The 19742-nt window shown below is 54.1% G+C and overlaps 1 protein-coding gene across 3 annotated transcripts in view; it reads right to left on the reverse strand.

Moving 5' to 3' along the window:
* IQUB (IQ motif and ubiquitin domain containing) overlaps positions 1-19070 on the reverse strand; it is a 40811-nt gene extending 21741 nt beyond the window's left edge. For 2 of the 3 annotated variants that reach the window (XM_078776928.1, XM_068114292.2), the window contains exons 1-3: positions 18239-19067; positions 10854-11029; positions 9954-10109 (exon numbers count right to left, since the gene is read on the reverse strand). In XM_078776928.1, the coding sequence (XP_078633054.1) occupies positions 9954-10109; positions 10854-11029; positions 18239-18980 (1074 nt within the window). In that variant the 5' untranslated portion in view covers positions 18981-19067. Of the gene's footprint in view, positions 1-9953; positions 10110-10853; positions 11030-18238 lie in introns of all 3 variants that reach the window. The other variant, XM_078776929.1, reaches the window with a different exon arrangement.
* Between the last annotated feature and the right edge of the window lie 672 nt (positions 19071-19742).

Raw genomic sequence — 19742 nt, forward strand, 5'->3', positions numbered from 1 at the left:
CTTCCTTCTCAGTTATCTTCTCTGCCGGTCCTAAAACTGGGTTACTCTCTATGTTGCCATCCCATTCATTCTCTGCATTCAACAGCATTTCCATATATCTCTTCCATCTTCCTTTAATTCCATCTGGGTCCACAACGATTTGTCCCACTTCATCCTTCAAACAACTGACCCCCATGACATCACTCCTCTCTTTCGCTATCTGCTTTGCAATCCTGAATACCGTTCTCTGACCCTCTTCCGAATCCAAGCGTTCTCCGAACATTTTCCTACACGTCTCCTGCGCCTTTGCTACCTCTTTCTTTGCAGCCTTCTTGGCTGCCTTCTTACTGTCATGCCCTGCTTTTTCTGCTCCCGTACCCTTCTCCTTCTGCCACTCCTTGAACTTCTTCCTCTTCTCGTCAATCCTCTTTCGAACTTCATCATCCCACCACCATGTTTCCGAGTGCCTCGGTGGTCCTTTTGTCCATCCACATACCTCACCAACGGCTCCCAACAGACTATCTTTCATTGACATCCAACCACTTTCAAGCTCAACCACATCATCCTCTACCATACTCAGCCTCTCTTTTAATGCCCTCCTCACTGTCACCTCTTTCAACCTCCACACCTCCACACATAAAATAGAATCCTGAAAGAATTCCGTTCCACTTTCTGAAACCCGCAAATGGAGATTACAATCAACGGTAAACCTGCAGTGGTGCAGAAGTTAAATTTACTCTGTTCTTTCAGAACTTTCACATTGTATTACGACAGGATAGCTGATGGATTATAACATGCAAACAGAGAATCGCTCCTGTCTGGAATTTTATCATCAGTGGAATTGGGTCCACGCCATCAGTGGAGAAGGATTAATAAATCAAGCTGTTCTTTGCACTTTCTTTTCAATATTGAAGGCCCCTCATTGTGAAGGGTATTTTTGATGCATCAATTAATCAATTAATTATTTAATTCTTAGATTAATGACTTGATTGATTTTTTATAGTTACAGATTCGGATTAAACGGTGGTGGTTTAGGTATTCTATTAGCAGTTGATTAATTATTTAATTATTGTACTGAAGGAGCTGCGCTCCAACGCGAGTCGAAAGAATTGACGCGACCAAAGACGGAATTCGTCCGAGTTGCTTTATTGAAACAAAACAGCTCAGGTATTCTGAAAAGCCCGTTTATCGGGCAGCAATATATATACACATTTATGCCCGGGCGTTTGCCCGGGAAAACCGAGACCAGGCATGCCCGGGTGTCAAGGGCGAGTCCTGGAAAGGCGAGTCTGGACATGCCCGGGCGTCCTGGACGCGGCCTGGCAAGTCGAGGCTGGGCGTGCCCGGGCGCTCTGGGCGAGCCCTGGAAAGGCGAGAGCGGGCATGCCCGGACGCTCTGGGCGAGCCCTGGAAAGGCGAGTCTGGACATGCCCGGGCGTCCTGGACGCGGCCTGGCAAGTCGAGGCTGGGCGTGCCCGGGCGCTCTGGGCGAGCCCTGGAAAGGCGAGAGCGGGCATGCCCGGGAAAGATGAGACCGGGCGTGCCCGGGAGGTTCGGGCGTGCCCGGGAACAGCGAGTCCGGGCATGCCCAGGAGAGGCGCGTCTGGGCCTGTCCGGACGAGCCCGGCATGGCGATCGCGCCCTGGCCACGTTATGGCAGGTGCAAGGCGATTGTGTACATTCAGCGGGAACCGCTACACACGCCCCTCCAGAATCGACCTGCACCGGCAGGGTCAATTTAAGGGGGGGTCCGGATGACCCGGCCGAAGCGACCCCTGGAGGGTCGTGGGGGGGGGGGGGGGGGGTCCGATCCGGTGGTGGGTGGTCGAGCGGGGGGAACTGTAGACGGGGGGCGGCCTCGCCGCGGAGGAAGGGCCAACCGTGGTGGTCGGTCGACGTCCACGTGCGCCGGTTTGAGGCGGTCCACAGAGATCCGGTCCGACCGGCCGCCGACGACGAAGGACTTGTCGCCCCGTCGCAGGACCCGGAAGGGCCCGTCGTACCGCGGCCGGAGTGGCCCCCGGTGCGCGTCATGACGCACAAAGACGTACTCCGCTGTGCGAAGCGCCGGGGGGGGGGGGGGGGACGTAGGACTGGGGGCCACCGTGGCGGGACGTTGGCACGGGGGCAAATCGGCGGGCGGCCTCCTGGAGGTCCGAGCGCTGGTGTGCGGCGGACCAGGGACTGGTAGCGTCAGGCACGAACTCGCCCGGGACACGGAGCGGCTGGCCGTAGACGAGCTCGGCGGCGGACGCCCGGAGGTCCTCCTTGGGGGCCGTGCGGAGGCCCAAAAGGACCCACGGCAGCCGGTCGGTCCAACCATCGTCCTGAAGGCCGGCCATGAGTGCGGCCTTCATGGAGCGGTGAAACCGCTCGCACAACCCGTTGGCTTGGGGGTGGTAGGCCATGGTGCGGTGCAGCGTGACCCCCAACGAGCAGGCGACCGCGCCCCAAAGTTCGGACGTGAACTGTGGGCCGCGGTCGGACGAGATGTCCGCCGGTGCGCTGAAGCGCGTGACCCAGGTGGCGATGAACGCCTGCGCCACATCGGCGGTGGTGGTTGAGGTGAGGGGCACGGCCTCCGGCCACCTGGTGGTCCTGTCCACCATGTTGAGCAGGTGGGTGAACCCCCGCGATGGGGGCAGGGGACCCACCAGGTCCACGTGGACATGGTCGAAACGCCGTGCAGGCACGGTGAAAGGTGCTAGAGGGGCCTGGGTGTGGCGGTGGACCTTGGCCCGCTGGCAGGCCGTGCAGGCGTTGGCCCAGTCGCGGACGTTCCGTCGAAGGCCGTGCCAGACGAAACGCGCCGACACCAGCTTCTGAGAAGCTTTCCGGCCCGGGTGAGAAGGGCCGTGGAAGGAGGCGAAGATGCGGCGCTGCCAGGAAACGGGCACGATGGGGCGAGGCTGGCCCTGGGAGACGTCGCAGAGCAGGACGGTGCCCGCGAAGGGGATGTCGGCCAGGCGGAGGCCCGTGTCCGCCGCCCGGAGGGCCTGCACCGAGGTGTTGGTGGTCTGGTCGGCCGCCATGAGCGCGAAGTCCACGCCGAGGTGGACCGCATTCGCGCTGGCCCGAGAAAGACAGTCGGCCACGGCGTTGTCTTTGCCGGCGAAGTGCCGGATGTCCGTGGTGAATTCCGACACGGCGGAGAGGTGGTGCTGCTGGCGGGCCGACCACGGCTCCGTGACTTTGGCCATTGCGGAGACCAACGGCTTGTGGTCGACGAAAGCCGTGAACGGGCGGCCCTCCAGGAGGTGTCGGAAATGGCGAACGGCCAGGAATAGACCGAGCAGCTCACGGTCGAACGTGCTGTATTTTAACTCGTTCGGCCGGAGCTGCCGGCTGAAAAAAGCGAGTGGCTGCCAAACCCCGTCCACCCATTGTTCATGGACGGCGCCCACCGCGTAGTTGGAGGCGTCCGTAGTGAGGGCGATGGGCGCGTTGAGCACCGGGTGAGCCAGCAGCGTTGCGTCAGCGAGGGCCCGTTTTGCGCTCGCGAAGGCCGCGTCCATGGCCGCGGACCAAACGATGTCACGCTTGGCCGGCTTGCCCCGGAGGGCCTCGTAAAGGGGCTGCATGAGCTGAGCAGCGCGGGGCACGAATCGGTGATAAAAATTCACCATGCCGAGGAACTCTTGTAGGGCCTTGATGGAACGGGGACGCGGGAACGTGGTGATGGCCTCGACCTTGGACGGCAGCGGCACGGCCCCGGGCTTGGTGATGCGGTGGCCCAAAAAGTCAACGGTCGTCGTGCCAAAGTGGCATTTGGCCGGGTTGACAATTAAGCCATGCTCGCTGAGGCGACCGAACAGTGTTCGGAGGTGCTCGGCACGGGACGTGCTGGCGACGAGGATGTCGTCCAGATAGACGAAAAGAAATGGCAGGTCGCGCAGCATGCCGTCCATTAAGCGCTGGAACGCCTGGGCCGCGTTCTTGAGGCCAAACCTCAAAAATTCGAACAGGCCGAACGGCGTGATGACGGCCGTCTTCGGGATGTCGGCCGCCCGGACAGGTACCTGGTGGTATCCCCGTATCAGGTCAATTTTGGAAAATATGACCCGTCCTGCCAAACAGGTCGAAAAGTCCTGGATGTGCGGGATCGGGTACCTGTCGGGGGTGGTAGCGTCGTTGAGGCGGCGGTAGTCGCCACACAGGCGCCATCCGCCCCCCGGCTTTGGCACGATGTGCAGTGGTGAGGTCCACGCGCTATTGGAGCGCCGCACGATGCCGAGGTGCTCCAACGCGTCGAACTCGGCCTTTGCCATGGCGAGCGTGGCCGGGTCAAGGCAGCGGGCCCTGGCGTAGAACGGCGGGCCCATAGTGGGTATGTGGTGCTCGATCCCATGTCGCACTGCGACGGCCGAGAACGTCGGCCGCGTGAGGGCCGGGAATTCCGCGAGCAGGCGAGCGAACTCGTTCGCCGCCGGGAGGGCACACGCCAGTTCGGTCGGCGCGGAGCTGCTTATCATGCACGCCAGGGAGCTGAAGGTCTCGGCGTTGACAAGGCGACGACGTTTGACGTCGACCAGCAGCCCGTGCGTGCAGAGGAAGTCGGCGCCCAGCAAAGCCATGGGGACGCAGGCGGTCACAAAGGTCCACTGAAAGCGCTGTCTGCCGAAGCAGAGGATGACATCGCGCGGGCCGAAAGAGCGTATGGCCGAGCCATTAGCAGCGACCAAAGAGGGGCCGCAAATGGCGTCCCGCCTGTCCTGCTCGGAGGCGGGTATGACGCTCAGTTGGGCGCCGGTGTCACAAAGGAAACGCTGCCCGGACGCTTTGTCCTGAATAAAAAGCAAGTTGCCCGAGTGGCCGGCGCTCATGGCTGGGAATGAACGCCAGCCCGGCCGTTTACCGACTTGCCGAAAGTGCACGGGGGTCGGCACGTCCGAGCCTTGTGTCCGAACCTGGCGTGGTAATAACACCACGCCTGGTCAGGTGGAGGCCCCGGCCGTCGTGTCGGAAGCGGTCGGCACGGCGTGGCGGCCACCAGTTGCACCGGTAGTTCGGCCTCCAACCGCGCAGGGCGCTCGGGCATCGTGGGCGTCGCCTCGGACGGCGGCAGGCTCCAGGTAGCCGCGCCGATGTGTTGGCCCGCCGAGGAGATCTTATCGGCTTCCCTGGCGAGGGCGCGGGGATCGGTGATCGACGTGCCAGCCAGGGCGAGGCGTACCGGGTGAGGCAGCTGGCGAAGGAACAGCTCGCGGAACAGAAAATCCGGAGAGTGCTCACCGAGCAACGAGAGCATATAGTCCATGCGCTCGGACGGGCGCGTGTCGCCCAGGTCGAGCAGGCGCCGTGCGCGTGCCGCCGGTGAGAGGGCGAAAGCATCGAGGAGGAGCGTCTTCAATGCGTCATACTTGTCGGCAGCCGGCGGGTGCTCGAGGAGGCTCAGGGCGCGGGCCGCGGTGGCGGAACCGAGCGCTGCCACGACGTGGTGGAAGCGGGTGTCGTCCGCGGTGATGCCTCGCAGGGCGAACTGGGAGTCCGCCTGGGCGAACCAAACAGCCGCGTGAGCCTCCCAGAAGGTAGGCAGTTTAAGAGTCACTGCCGTGTCCATGTCGGTAGGTCACCAGTGAAGGAGCTGCGCTCCAACGCGAGTCGAAAGAATTGACGCGACCAAAGACGGAATTCGTCCGAGTTGCTTTATTGAAACAAAACAGCTCAGGTATTCTGAAAAGCCCGTTTATCGGGCAGCAATATATATACACATTTATGCCCGGGCGTTTGCCCGGGAAAACCGAGACCGGGCATGCCCGGGTGTCAAGGGCGAGTCCTGGAAAGGCGAGTCTGGACATGCCCGGGCATCCTGGACGCGGCCTGGCAAGTCGAGGCTGGGCATGCCCGAGCGCTCTGGGCGAGCCCTGGAAAGGCGAGAGCGGGCATGCCCGGACGCTCTGGGTGAGCCCTGGAAAGGCGAGTCTGGACATGCCCGGGCGTCCTGGACGCGGCCTGGCAAGTCGAGGCTGGGCGTGCCCTGGCGCTCTGGGCGAGCCCTGGAAAGGCGAGAGCGGGCATGCCCAGGAAAGACGAGACCGGGCGTGCCCGGGAGGTTCGGGCGTGCCCGGGAACAGCGAGTCCGGGCATGCCCAGGAGAGGCGCGTCTGGGCCCGTCCGGACGAGCCCGGCATGGCGATCGCGCCCTGGCCGCGTCCTGGGAGGTGCAAGGCGATTGTGTACATTCAGCGGGAACCGCTACAGTACAATTATTATTTATTTATTTTCATTATTAATCACTTATATATTTTCTTTCTCATCTGGGAAATATCTCAGGCACCTTTTGAGCTAGGAAGCTAATATTCAGACATGACAGTTACCAAGTGATGTGGCTATCAAGGATGTTTTTGATTCATTGATTAATCAGTTATTTAATTTTTTTCGATTAATGACATTGAATTAATTTTCAAAAAGTTATAGCTTCGGATGAAACACTGGTGGTTGAGGTATGCGATTTGCCAATTAATTAATTATTTTCCGATCATTATTGATTTTCATTTCGCAATTAATCAATCAATCATTGTACACCCATTTTTTTTGGGGGGGGGGGGGGGGTACAAGATTGAAGCTCGTGGAACAGCTAACATTAATCACAAAAAAACAAAGGGAAACATCAAAAAAACATGAAATAAAGGGAGTGGGCGACAAGATGGGGAGAGAGAGGGTAGGGAGAGAGAGGGAAGCACAAAAGCACAATAGTAGAGAACAGGGAGATCTGTGGGAGGGAGAGCGCTTGGGGGGAGGAGGCATGGCAAGTGGGGGGGTGGGGGGGGGGTGGGAGAGGTATAAAACACATGGACACTGCTCGGACTTCAAGGAAAGAAGTCGGTATTTCAAAAAAGTGGATCTGGGGTGAAATTAATGGGGGTAGAAAAGATCATGGTTTTGGATGGGTGAAGATAAGAGATGGTGGTGAACAGCTGTTTTAAAGACCTGGAGAGAGGAGTGGGATTGAAGAGAGTGAGGGAGTTTGTTCCAGAGGCGGAAGTAAAGAGGAATGAAAGAGAGAAGGTGAGCAGAGAGTCTTGATTTTAGCAGTTTCACCATAAGAGGGTTGCTGGCAGATCTTGTGCGACCTGGAGGAATATTTGGGGGACAGAGCACAGACAGAGCTGGGGGAGCAAGGTCGGAGAGGAGTCGGTAGAAGACAGAAAGACCACCAACCTGCCTGTGGTGAGTGAGTGAAAGGACCTCAGAGTTAGCTTCATCGCGGGACATTCCAATGATTCTGAAAGCTTTAGCTTCAACAGCATGAAGCCAAGCTCGGTGTGAGGCAGAAGCACCAGCCCAGAGGGGAGGACAGTATTCCATTGAGCTGCGGATGAAAGCCTTGTATGTGGTGAGGAGTTCAGGTGTGCCAAGGAAGGACTTCGCACGACGGAGGATGCCCAATCGCCGACTGTCTTTGGAGGCCAGCTTGGAAATGTGGGTTTTCCAGGAAAGATCATGGCAGATAGTGAGACCCAAAAGCTTGAGTGACAGAACTTCTTGGAGAGGATTGTTGAGAAAGTATATGGGAGGGTTATCCAGTCGGTCTTTTCGGAGAGACATCGTAAGAGTGTGAGATTTGTCAGGATTGAAAGACATGTTCCACTTGTTTGCCCAGTCTGTGATTTTGTCCAGGTCTGCAGAGAGTGAGGAGGCTGCAGACTGCCGATCTGAGGGATGAGGAATGGAGCGGCAGAGAGTGGAGTCATCAGCAAAGAGATAGAGAGGATTTTCCAGAGAGTCGGAGAGATCATTAATGACGACCAGAAAAGCACAGGGCCCAGAACACTGCCTTGGGGAACTCCAGCCTGAACAGGAAGGGGAGATGAGAGAAATACATTCAGGGCCACACGTTGAATGCAACCAGAAAGGAAGTCCGCAAGCCATGCGTGGACATTTCTATGGATACAATAGGAGGAGAGTTTGGCGAGCAGAGCGGGGTGCCAGACCGTATCGAAGGCATGTGGTATGTCAAGGGAGACAGCTCTGATTTCCTGTTGCATATTGAGGACCTCCATCCATTTTTGAGACAGCAGAAGCAGCATGTCCAGAGTGGAATGGCCTGGTCTGAAGCCAAATTGATGATCAGAGATCAAGCCATTGGAGAAGAGGAAAGATTGGATGTCCGAAGCAATGATGGATTCCATGACTTCGCTGAAAATTGGGAGCAGACTGATTGGTCTGTAGTTGCAAAGATCTGTTTTTGCACCTTTTTGTGTAAAGCGGTAATGTTTGCCGATTTCCAAGCGGATGGCAGATGGCCTTGAGCAAAAGAGAGGGTGAAAATAACAGAGAGAGGGTGAGATATAGCGGCAGAGAAGCATTTTAGGACATGTGGGCTGATGCCGTCTGGTCCAGTTGCAGAATCAGAGTCGAGGTTTGACAAAAACTTCTCCACCTTGTCAGGAGAGAAGGACATAGAGTCCAGGAGCAGTTGGGTTCGACTGGGTAAGGTGGGAACCGAGAGAGATGGGTTTGGGACACAATATTTTGAGGCAAACACAGAGTTGAGGCATTCAGCATTTTCACGTGCGGAGTCAGTTGTGTAGCCATTTGAGGTTGGGGAGGGGATGGAGGGGAACAAACACCAGAAACAGATTTGACCAGACGCCACCAGGATTTGGAAGAGGGAGACAGGTTTGGGAGTTCAGTCTTGAGAGTAGAAAGATTGTGTTTCCTGACTCTCCTGAGGGTAGACTCACACTTGTTCCAGGACTTGTGAAATGAAATGAGATTGCCTTCCATTGGATTTGCCTTCCAGGAGGTTAAGGCAAGTTGTTTCAGGGCAACTGCCTCACCACAATATTCCGTGTATCATGGACGAGAGGAAGTGATAGATGTGATGCAGTGATGGGAATCGAGCCTGTGATGGATGCTGTGAAGAGGAACAGGTTGAGATGGTTTGGTCATGTGTTGAGGAAGGATGAAAGTGACTGGTTGAGAAGAGTTCTGGAAATGAATGTAGAAGGAAGTAGAGGACGGGGAAGACCGAGAAAGACTTGGCTAAAGATGGTGTAAGAAGAAATGCGGGCAAGGGGGTTAACAAGGAGAGATGCAGAAAATAGGGCAAGATGGAGAAGATTGTCACGGGGACCGCAAGGCTCACCCCCGCTCTAGCAGGGAAAATGGCCTAAAAATGCATGTTGTGTGTTGTATGGACGGGAGGAAGGGCATGACAACTGAAGACGAAGAGGAAGGGTATGACAACTGAAGACGAAGAGGAAGGGTATGACAACTGAAGACGAAGAGGAAGGGTATGACAACTGAAGACGAAGAGGAAGGGTATGACAACTGAAGACGAGATGGGATAAATCTGTGAATACCATGGACGGGATGGGATAAATCTCCCCCTCCCAACACCGTCTCTGAGCTGCATGGCGGTATTGCCGCACGCTGGAGGATGTTATTTATTTATTTGGAATGGGGGGCGGTATACTTTGAATGTATCCATGTGTACTTGATTTTGTTTTATTTCCTTTTTTATGGCCCACCCTTTATATAATAATAATAATAATGGTGACCATCTTGTCTTGTTCGAATATTTCTGAATACATAACAGCTGCAGTCCAAAGTAGAACGGAACCCGGTAGAGCACGTACCTCCGCCAGGCTGAACAGTTTACATTTCGAATCCCACTGATCGGCCGGATCTGCATCCAGACCTGAATCAAAATCGAATGGGCTTGTTCTCGTCACCTGCCCAACTCATCCACCAAGTTTTGTCAGAATCTGTCCCCAACCTTTTGGGATATTGTGCTATTTCCCATTTTGACCCCATCTCTCAATGATGAAGAATCACTTTGATCAGGATCTGGATTCTGATCTTCACCAAAATCGAATCGATTCATCCTTGTCACACACCAAACCCGTCTATCAAATATCGATCGAGTCCGTCCATAACTTTTTGAGGTATCCTGTTCACAGACGACCAGACAGGGGTGAAACCAACCTCTGTACAAACTCGCTGGCGGACGTAATTATGGCACTCACAGCTTCCTCCCTTCGTGCGTCGATTTCATCTGCTGTGATGTACTTTTTTGGAAAAATCTGCACTTGGGTTGTGTTGATGATGAAGTAGCCAACTCTGGGTGTCTGTGTAGACGTGGTGTTTGCAGTCTGTTGGGACTGATGCTTCTCAGCAAGTGTCTGCAAATACATGGAATAATGCCGTTACATAAAAGTTAAGTTTTAAAATGTATTTGCAATGATGTCTGCTTAAAGGTTGTCCAGTGATGTCCAACAACTTCCTGTATTTTTTACCAATTTTGAATAGGACTTCTTCCTTTGTATTCCCTACTCCAAATGGGATGCTCCATGATGCAGTGCCACTGCAGCAGTGTCCGTGACATTGCTGCGAGTTGTGTGTGAATTATTGGACAGACAATCTGCAAATATTGCCTTTCTCTTAAATCTTCTTCTTTCTTCTTTTATACGCAGCACAAGGCTGCGGGGCAGCGTCATTGGCTGAGGACCTTGGCTGTGCCGCCGATTCAGTGCCCCCTCTGTATGTTGCGGCAGAAATTTGGAATTTTGTTCAGGGTGCCGGCGATAACTCACCTACTCTTTTCGAAGGGATCTTTAATGTCCACTAATGACCAGTGCTAGCTGATTTTCGGCTTAATGTCCTTCCTGTGGAATTGAAGCCTCTCCCTGCTTGCAAAACACCAAGATCACAGTTTATACCTGGGTTGGGATTCTAACCCAGGCTAAACAGCTCAAAGGTGAGCATGCACACCTCTATCTAAGCTATCCTGCCAGCCCACTGTCTTCCTGAAACAAATGTGATCGAATGTTTCCGTTTCTTCTTATAAAATACAAAAACATTTATAAAAGCATTTATGGAAAACCCTGCAGGTGCACTCTGGCACGATCTGGTGTGTGAGGTCTCACCTGAGTATCACGACTGAATCTCTCTGCAGCTTTGGGAGGTGTGCACCTTTGGAGGCACTGTGTGCTGGCATTGTGGTACTCGGTTCCTGTCCTTGTATCACGGTACCCACCAATAAATGGCTTTTGTCCCACTGCGTATTCCAATTCCCCGGACGTTTCCTCCAAATCACCTCCTTCTGCCTCACAGTGCAATGGGGGTGAACATCCAGCGGATAGAAAATCAGTCAAAATCAATATCCTTCCACAAGTAAGTTATATAGATCTCGTGGTAATAATTTGGTGAATTTGTTAAGCATGCTTTCTTATCTACATTTAGTCTCGGTGCTTAAATTAACATGTAGTACGAGTACGTTTACAATCCCAGACATCCCAAGCGTCGTCAACAGCTCCACTTAACCCTAACTGCATTGTGGGTGGAGGATGGTGGGAGTGGAGGGGGACAGGGAGGGGGAGGGAGGGAGGAGGGGATCAAGTTCATCGACCAGTGATCAGTCAGGGAAAGCTCAAAATCCCCCAGTTATGTTAGGGTTAAGCAAATGGAAGAAACCATGATGGGGTTTCCATGACAGCGATGACGTCACGAACCTCGTCTTGGATTCAACAAGGGACCACTTATTCCCAGTCAGCTGGTACTCATTTTGCCGACCTCGGATGGATGGCAGGCTGAGTCAACCCACCTGGTGTTAACTTAACGGCATGACAGGAACTCAAACTCAGGACCCCAAGATCTCAAGCCAACCACCTTAACGGTTAAGCCAACACCAGGTTCGCTCTACTGCGTGAGCTTTCCAGTAGTTGTTGAGAAAATTTTGTCCGATTTATTTATGGGATTTATAACTCCCCTTCCTGGATGTTACTCAAGGTAAAGTAGGCTACCTATCATTCCTCCCTTTGGGTCTTAGCCCTTTAGACTGATGAGACCCCTTTGACCTTTGAAGACCCTTCAGGACCCCCAAGATCCACAATGGGGTTTCATCCACAAGCTGTTATTTCAACAATTCATGATTTTAAATCTTGTTGATTGATGTTTGTTTGATTTTGTGTCGATTGCAATCGTCCAATCGACCCAGAGGACTCAAAAGACCCAAAAGTCTTTGAGGACCCCAAAAGCCCAGATGACGCAAACGTCCCTGAGGACCCAAAAGGACCCGAAGATCCAAAAACCCCAGAAGACCCAAAAGTCCCCGATGACCCAAAAGACTCCGAAGACCCAAAGACCACTCTCCGAGGACCCAGAAGACCCCCCCGAGTCCGGCAGGCATGTATGATTTATGCTACATGGCGGTGAAGACCAATGAAAATTTGGTACAATGGATGCACGAGTAATGTAGTGAAATTATACCAAGGTGAACCCAGGGGTGCTCGCTACGGAAGGGGCGTCTATAAGACCCGGGACAACCGGGGCGCACGGACACTCCAGCGGAACTCACTGTGACATAATCCAGTAGTTTGAATGGTATGTACGCCCCAAATGCTGCGCTGACAATACGCTGCGCTAACCATTGTTATATTGAATCAACCATTGCTGCTCATGAAATGCTCTGATTTAATGCCTGTTGCATGCATGTATTCTTACAGGATGTACTGCAGATCTAAATGATATTAAACCTACCCAGAGGTCAAGTCGTGTCTGAGCTTGATTTTCACGACATTTAATATCATTTAGATCGCCGGAATGGCTGACCACAAGATGATCGTGGTACTGATTCTCGGAGCCGACCCTCAAGCTGAGGGATCAGCATCGGAGTTCGCTCACTGGCTCAACACGCTGGAGAATTACTTTGCTGCTCACGAAACTGAGCCCACCGCTGCGATAAAGCTGTCCGTGTTACAGTCGAAGGTCTATCACACTGTTTTCAGGAACATTTCTCGACTTGGGACGTACGCTACGGCTCTAGCCGAGCTGAAGCGCCTCTACGTAAAGACACGGAGCACTGTGCACGGCCGGCATCAACTCTCCCAGCGGCTACAGCAACCATCTGAATCGATCGATCGCTTTGCGCAGGAGTTGCGCTACCTGTTGGCAGACTGCGTGCAGGACGTCCGGACCCACGAGCAAGTGCAGGACGACTTGCTCCGAGATGCATTCATCTCCGGAATTAGTTCTGGAGTCTTGCGGCTCCGACTCTTGGAGGTCACGGATCTGACATTTACAGAAGCACTACGGCTGGCACGCGTATACACAGATGCCCGAGAACAATTGACCGCATATGATCACCCATGAGTCGTGGCGGGGACCTCGCAACTCGCGCGACCTGAGAGGGCTACCGCCGAGGATACGGAGGGGGACCCGACCACCACTACGGCCGAGTCTCTGGGAGCTCCTGAAGCGGACTCCGCTTCCGGCCTCACTGCTGCCGCCGCTGCACGGCCACGGCCTGCCCGGTATGCAAAATGTTATTTTTGTGGTAATCGGCAGCATCCTCGCTCTGAATGCCCGGCCCGGGAGGCGACATGTCACCTGTGCTCCACCAAGGGCCATTTTGCAAAGGTCTGCAGAAAGGCCGCTCGGGGCACGCATCCCCGCGCGACCTTGAATGGGCTCATCGCGGAGCCAACGGATCGAGCGCCGGACGGGGCGCCTCGCTCGGCTTTGAAGAGCCGCTCTCCACCTCGCGGGCCTCTGGCTACCCGCCCGACCTTGGTGAGATACATCGGGCCGCCGAAACAAATGGCGCGAACGCGACCGATCACAGCGCGTCCGACCTTGACTGGCGTTTGAACGCCTACTTCAAACAAGCGACATGCTCCTGCTTTGGAAACTCCTCTCGAAGTGCGGCAAACGCAGCACGTGACACGAGCCCCATCTGACGGCAGCTTTTGCGAATTACATGCACCCACTTTGGCATGTGAATCTGCAGACGGCAGAAATCTTTCTCACGTGACGCGAGCGCCATCTGGCGGCAGCTCTTACGACCAACCCACACCCACTCTGGCAAATGAAACTGCTGATGAGCCAACTGACTTCAATGCTCCTGCTGAGGCCCAACCTGCCGACGCTGCCCGAAGGATTGCAGCCGGCGTGGGATCCACCCGCGAGGCGCGATCTTCTCGCCCGGCCGGAACTATACCTGCCGGGTCTGCCGGCCTAGCGCAGGCCTTCATTCCGCTCACGGTCGCGGGCGTTTTTGCGCAAGCTTTGATCGACACGGGGTCCACGGATAGTTTTATCGATCAGCGACTCGTGCATCAACATGGGTGGCCGGCCTTATGCGCTGACGTTCTGTTAGGACTTGATTTCCTTAAGCGGCATGGACGTTTGGAAATAGACTTCGGAGGGCCGGACACGCTCGCTGTGTGCGCCCTCGCTCAAATGGACATGGAGCCACTCTCACTGTTCCCCAACCTGACCACTGATTGTACCCCTGTAGCCGTCAAATCGCGGCGTTACTCTCGCGCGGACGCGCAATTCATTGCGGAAGAAATGGCCCTGCTCTTGAAGGACGGTATCATAGAACACAGTAGGTCACCGTGGCGGGCCCAAGTCTTAGTGGTGCGGAGTGAGGCCCACCGCCGGCGTATGGTAATCGACTATTCGCAGACGATTAATCGTTTTACACAGCTGGATGCCTACCCCTTACCGGGGATGGACGCCCTGGTACGCCAGGTGGCCCTGTATTCCGTTTATAGCACTCTCGATCTGCGTAGTGCGTATCATCAAGTCCCCATCTCTAGGGCTGATCGCGTCTTTACAGCCTTTGAATCGGGTCAGCGGTTGTACCAGTTCACGAGACTTCCCTTTGGGGTAACGAACGGCATCGCTTGTTTTCAGAGAGCTATGGATGACCTCGTTGCGAAGGAGAATTTGACCGATGTCTTTGTCTATCTGGACAATCTTACGGTTTGTGGGTATGACCAGGAGCATCACGACGCTAATCTGAAACGCTTCCTCGAGGTCGCGCGGAAATATCGCTTAACCATGAATGCAGCGAAGTGTCAATACTCTCTACGCACGGTAGACCTTTTGGGGTACACCGTGACCCATGGCTCCGTCTCTCCGGATAAGGAGCGTCTGCGCCCTTTGCTCGATATGGCTCCGCCTAGTGATCGGGCTTCGCTGAAACGCGCTCTAGGGATGTTCGCCCACTACTCAAAGTGGGTGCAAAATTTCTCCACGAAGCTCCGCCCCCTCGTGGCCTGCGACACTTTCCCCATGGGCCCGGCCGCCCTGGCGGCCTTCGAGGGCCTTAAAGTCGACATTGCTGGCGCCGCTGTCGCGACGATTGACGAGAGTGCCTCTTTCGTTTTGGAGAGTGATGCCTCGGATCATGCGATAGCGGCGACTCTCTCCCAAGGAGGCCGCCCTGTGGCTTTCTTCTCGCGGACTCTCACCTCCGCCGAGCGGAGGCATTCGTCTGTCGAAAAGGAAGCGTACGCGATCGTCGAATCAATTCGGCGATGGCGGCCGTATCTGCTTGGGCGGAGTTTCCAAATCATCACGGACCAACAGAGTGTTGCGTTTATGTACGACACCTTACATGCTCAGCGCATTAAGAATGAGAAAATCACCCATTGGCGTATCGAACTCGCCGACTTCTGCTACACCATCAAATACCGCCCGGGGAAGGATAACCTGGTCGCTGACGCCTTATCGAGGCCGGCCACTTGCGCGGGGGTTGTAACTTTGGAGGGGCTGCGCACTTTGCACAGCACTATGTGTCATCCCGGGGTAACGCGCTTCGCGCATTTTGTGCGCGCGGGCAATCTGCCGTACTCGATGGAGGACATCCGCCGCATCTGCCGTGATTGCGCGATCTGTGTGGAACTCAAACCGCGTTTTTATAGCCCCCCTCTGGGGACACTCGTTAGGGCTACTAGACCGTGGGAGCGCTTGGCGATGGACTGCAAAGGGCCGCTGCCAATGTCGAGCAACTCTCGCTATCTGCTCACTATCGTCGATGAGTATTCCCGATTCCCCTTTGCTTACACGTGCGGGGATATGTCGGCTGCCACGGTTATTCGGTGCCTGCAGAATTTGTTTTCTATGTTCGGGTATCCGGCCTACGTGCATACCGATCGGGGTGCGGTGTTCCTGTCCCAGGAGGTGAGGGGCTACTTGCTCCAGCATAATGTCGCTTCGAGCTACACCACCCCGTACCGGCCCCAAGCGAATGGACAGATCGAACGCTTTAATGGGATTATATGGCGGGCCGTCATGCTAAGCCTTCGGACCCTCGGCCGAGGCCTCGATAAATGGGCGTGGTCACTACCTGCCGCTCTAAACTCGATCCGGGCTCTCCTATGTACTGCCACCAACCAGACTCCTCACGAACGACTGTTCCACCACCCTAGAAGCTCCGGCAGTATCCAATCTTTACCCAGCTGGCTCGCTGAACCGGGGCCCGCCTATCTCAAACGAGCGGTTCGCGCTAGCAAGTACGACCCCCTTGTTGACAAGGTGCAGGTCCTCCAGGCTAATCCCGAGCATGCTCGCATGTTAACGGCGGATGGCCGCGAGTCTACTGTCTCCGTACGCCATCTCGCCCCATGTGGGGACGACGACAGGGATATCGACGAACCCGTCTACGAGTCTATGGACTCTATCGAAGCTTCCCCTATGGAACTACCACTGTTACTCCCGTCGTCCCCCGCTCCCGTGCCCGAAGGCGCAGGGGCGCCCCCTCCGACTCCAACCTCCGGCGGCTATTCCGACGCGGGGGACTCCGGGCTAGGGGACGCCGTGCCCGGTAGATTCCGGACACGAACTGGCAGGGAGGTTCGCCGCCCCGACCGCTACGGGTGGACCGACTGACGTGGATTGACGTGACCCATTCGTTTATTGCTGATGCTTGCTTGCAACCTGCCGAGCGGCAGTATAGTTCTAACGGCGGGGAGAATGTAGTGAAATTATACCAAGGTGAACCCAGGGGTGCTCGCTACGGAAGGGGCGTCTATAAGACCCGGGACAACCGGGGCGCGCGGACACTCCAGCGGAACTCACTGTGACATAATCCAGTAGTTTGAATGGTATGTACGCCCCAAATGCTGCGCTGACAATACGCTGCGCTAACCATTGTTATATTGAATCAACAATTGCTGCTCATGAAATGCTCTGATTTAATGCCTGTTGCATGCATGTATTCTTACAGGATGTACTGCAGATCTAAATGATATTAAACCTACCCAGAGGTCAAGTCGTGTCTGAGCTTGATTTTCACGACAAGTAATATTTAATATTGTCGTGTGACTACCCTCTGGTGAACACCGCCGGCAGTTTTCAAACCTGCAATAATGAATTCAACCGACACAGGATTTACAATGTACAAAAAATACTGGATTTATTAAAGAAAATGCTGGTCACAAAATAATGCACGATAAAACTATATTTCTGAACCCCACAGACAGACTTCAATACAAACAAAGGGAAATATAACTGCAAAATTAATGTGTAGTTTGTGGCATTTAGCTCGAATCACCTCTTGAATCTCGGCAGGAATCATCAAAACCCCCTCGCCTCCTTGGTGGGAATCTGCGTGTGTTGGTGCTAACTAGGCCTTGCCACGCGTCCGCTCACTCCTGGCTTTGTCGAGAGCGCAGCGAGCAGGCCGCACCCGTCCACTCGTCGTTCTTGCTTTGGAAACCGCTGTGCTCGGTCCACAGTTCTCGGTCCGCAGTTCCTCCTCCTCACAATCACTATGAAGATGTCGGAACACGACCGTTCGTGATGAATTTTCCTTGCGCAAGAGCAATAGCGACCGTTCCCTATGGGATCCAGAACGAGAAGCAGAAAATGTCGGCACACGACCGTTCACCAGAACCCGAGAGATCAAATGTCCGCCGTTCTAATTGTTTTGTCCTCGAGTCTCTGACGTCATCTCACGACGTCTCCATGTCCGCTCCTATCAGCGAGTCTCATCGTACCAGTCCTTGTGCCAATCAAATCCCGGACCAATCGCTGCTCTTCTAGGCGTGGCTCCATGGCCCTGCCTGATTCAGGTGGTGATGTAGCGGCTGCGGCACCAGCGGTAGTGTTCGATGCCTGGTTTGCGGTTGGTATTTATTTAGCGTTATTAATTATGTTGTCGATTGCTTGGCTTGGCTATGGTGCGTAGTGCGGTGTCATAAGGAACAGAGGAAAACTATAACAGAGGCAATTACATACAGGGGATTAATCTAGCCATAATCCCTCACTAATTAACAAACCCCACCCCTCTCATGGGGACAAATATTCAAGCTCTTCCATGACATACGGTCTACACAAATTTCCTACTTATTATACATCGAGGTTTCTTCTTCTTCACGACAGTCGGCGCACACTAATCTATTCACTCTACCTGGCTCTAAGGTAATCATTGTCTACCCCCTACAAACATAACAATATTTATTATTCTAATGATTTAACCTCACAGGTGTTTCTTGCCACCAATCTGTCTCACGGTTCTTACCTGATCTCGAAACGTCTTCAGCTCGTGATTCTTTCTTCGCCATTCCCTTCATTCCCGCCTTCTCGTCCACATCTTGTTTCTCTGTGTCTGGAGTTCGATCCTCCTCGCCTCGAGTCTCACATTCCTCCACCGATCGATATTCGCCATGACTTTCCCTTTCTGTATGTTGCGTTGGTTCTTCACTTCCTCTGCCTTCTGCGTCGCTCTTCACTCCTTCACTTCCTCTGCCTTCTTCGTCGCTCTTCACTCCTTCACTTCCTCTGCCTTCTTCGTCGCTCTTCACTCCACTTTTTCTGCCTTCTTCGCTCTTTACCTCTTCACTTCCTCTGTCTTCCTCTTCGCTCTTTACTTCCTCACTTCCTCTACCTTCGTCGCTCTTTACTTCCTCACTTCCTCTGCCTTCTTCGTCGCTCTTCACTCCTTCACTTCTTCTGCCTTCTTCGCTCTTTACCTCTTCACTTCCTCTGTCTTCCTCTTCGCTCTCTACTTCCTCACTTCCTCTACCTTCGTCGCTCTTTACTTCCTCACTTCCTCTGCCTTCTTTGTCGCTCTTCACTCCTTCACTTCCTCTGCCTTCTTCGTCGCTCTTCACTCCTTCACTTCTTCTGGCTTCTTCGCTCTTTACCTCTTCACCTCCTCTGTCTTCCTCTTCGCTCTTTACTTCCTCACTTCCTCTACCTTCGTCGCTCTTTACTTCCTCACTTCCTCTGCCTTCTTTGTCGCTCTTCACCTCTTCACTCATCGCTGCTCCTCTACCAAACAGCACGTACACAGCACGCGACGGAAGCTCATGCGCGTGAACCGTGAAGCCGACTTTGCACGGCGCGTTCTCATCGCCGTGGTTACGGATCACGTGACACAAGCGACTCTGTGATTGGTATTTGGTTCATTCGCGAGTCGCCCCGGTAACCGTAGTTAAGGACGTTGCGACGACTGAACGGTTTGAAACGATATGAAATATGAAGTTAACACTTTTTGAGTGAAATCTTCACCCGAGTGCGATATGCCGCGTCCCGATGGCCTCGTCGAGCGCGGAGCGACGGATCTCCCTCAACAACTCGCCGCCATTCCCGCATCGGAGCTTCGCGCTTCGCTGGACCCGCGGATTGAGCAACCGGGATTCCTGCGGAATCTGCGCGGCGTCGAGCTTCGGCATCGGCTCCACAAAGCCAGGTGCGTCCGCGCGCGGTCACCAGGTGCTTTTGGCTGCAAGTCCTGCAACGGATATTATCTTCTTTAAAATAAATAAAAACTCCATCAGTGATTTAGAAATGCTTTACTATTGAATATTGATGTTAAAATGTCTTCGCTTCGCAATGCCGCCTGGTTTCCTACTTCGAGCAGTTTCTCGCTCTTTTAACACCTCCATGAACTAAAAAAATTAAAGCAAACTCCATCACAAGTCGAACCTCGCGAGTTGGACAACCTGACAGCTTCTTCTTCTTCGTTCGTACTGCAGTAGAAACTCCCGAGTTGGACAACCTGACAGCTTCTTCTTCGTTCG

Source organism: Myxine glutinosa, chromosome 4 (assembly GCF_964187855.1).
Source record: "Myxine glutinosa chromosome 4, kmMyxGlut1.1, whole genome shotgun sequence".
In the NCBI taxonomy this organism is placed as follows: domain Eukaryota; kingdom Metazoa; phylum Chordata; class Myxini; order Myxiniformes; family Myxinidae; genus Myxine; species Myxine glutinosa.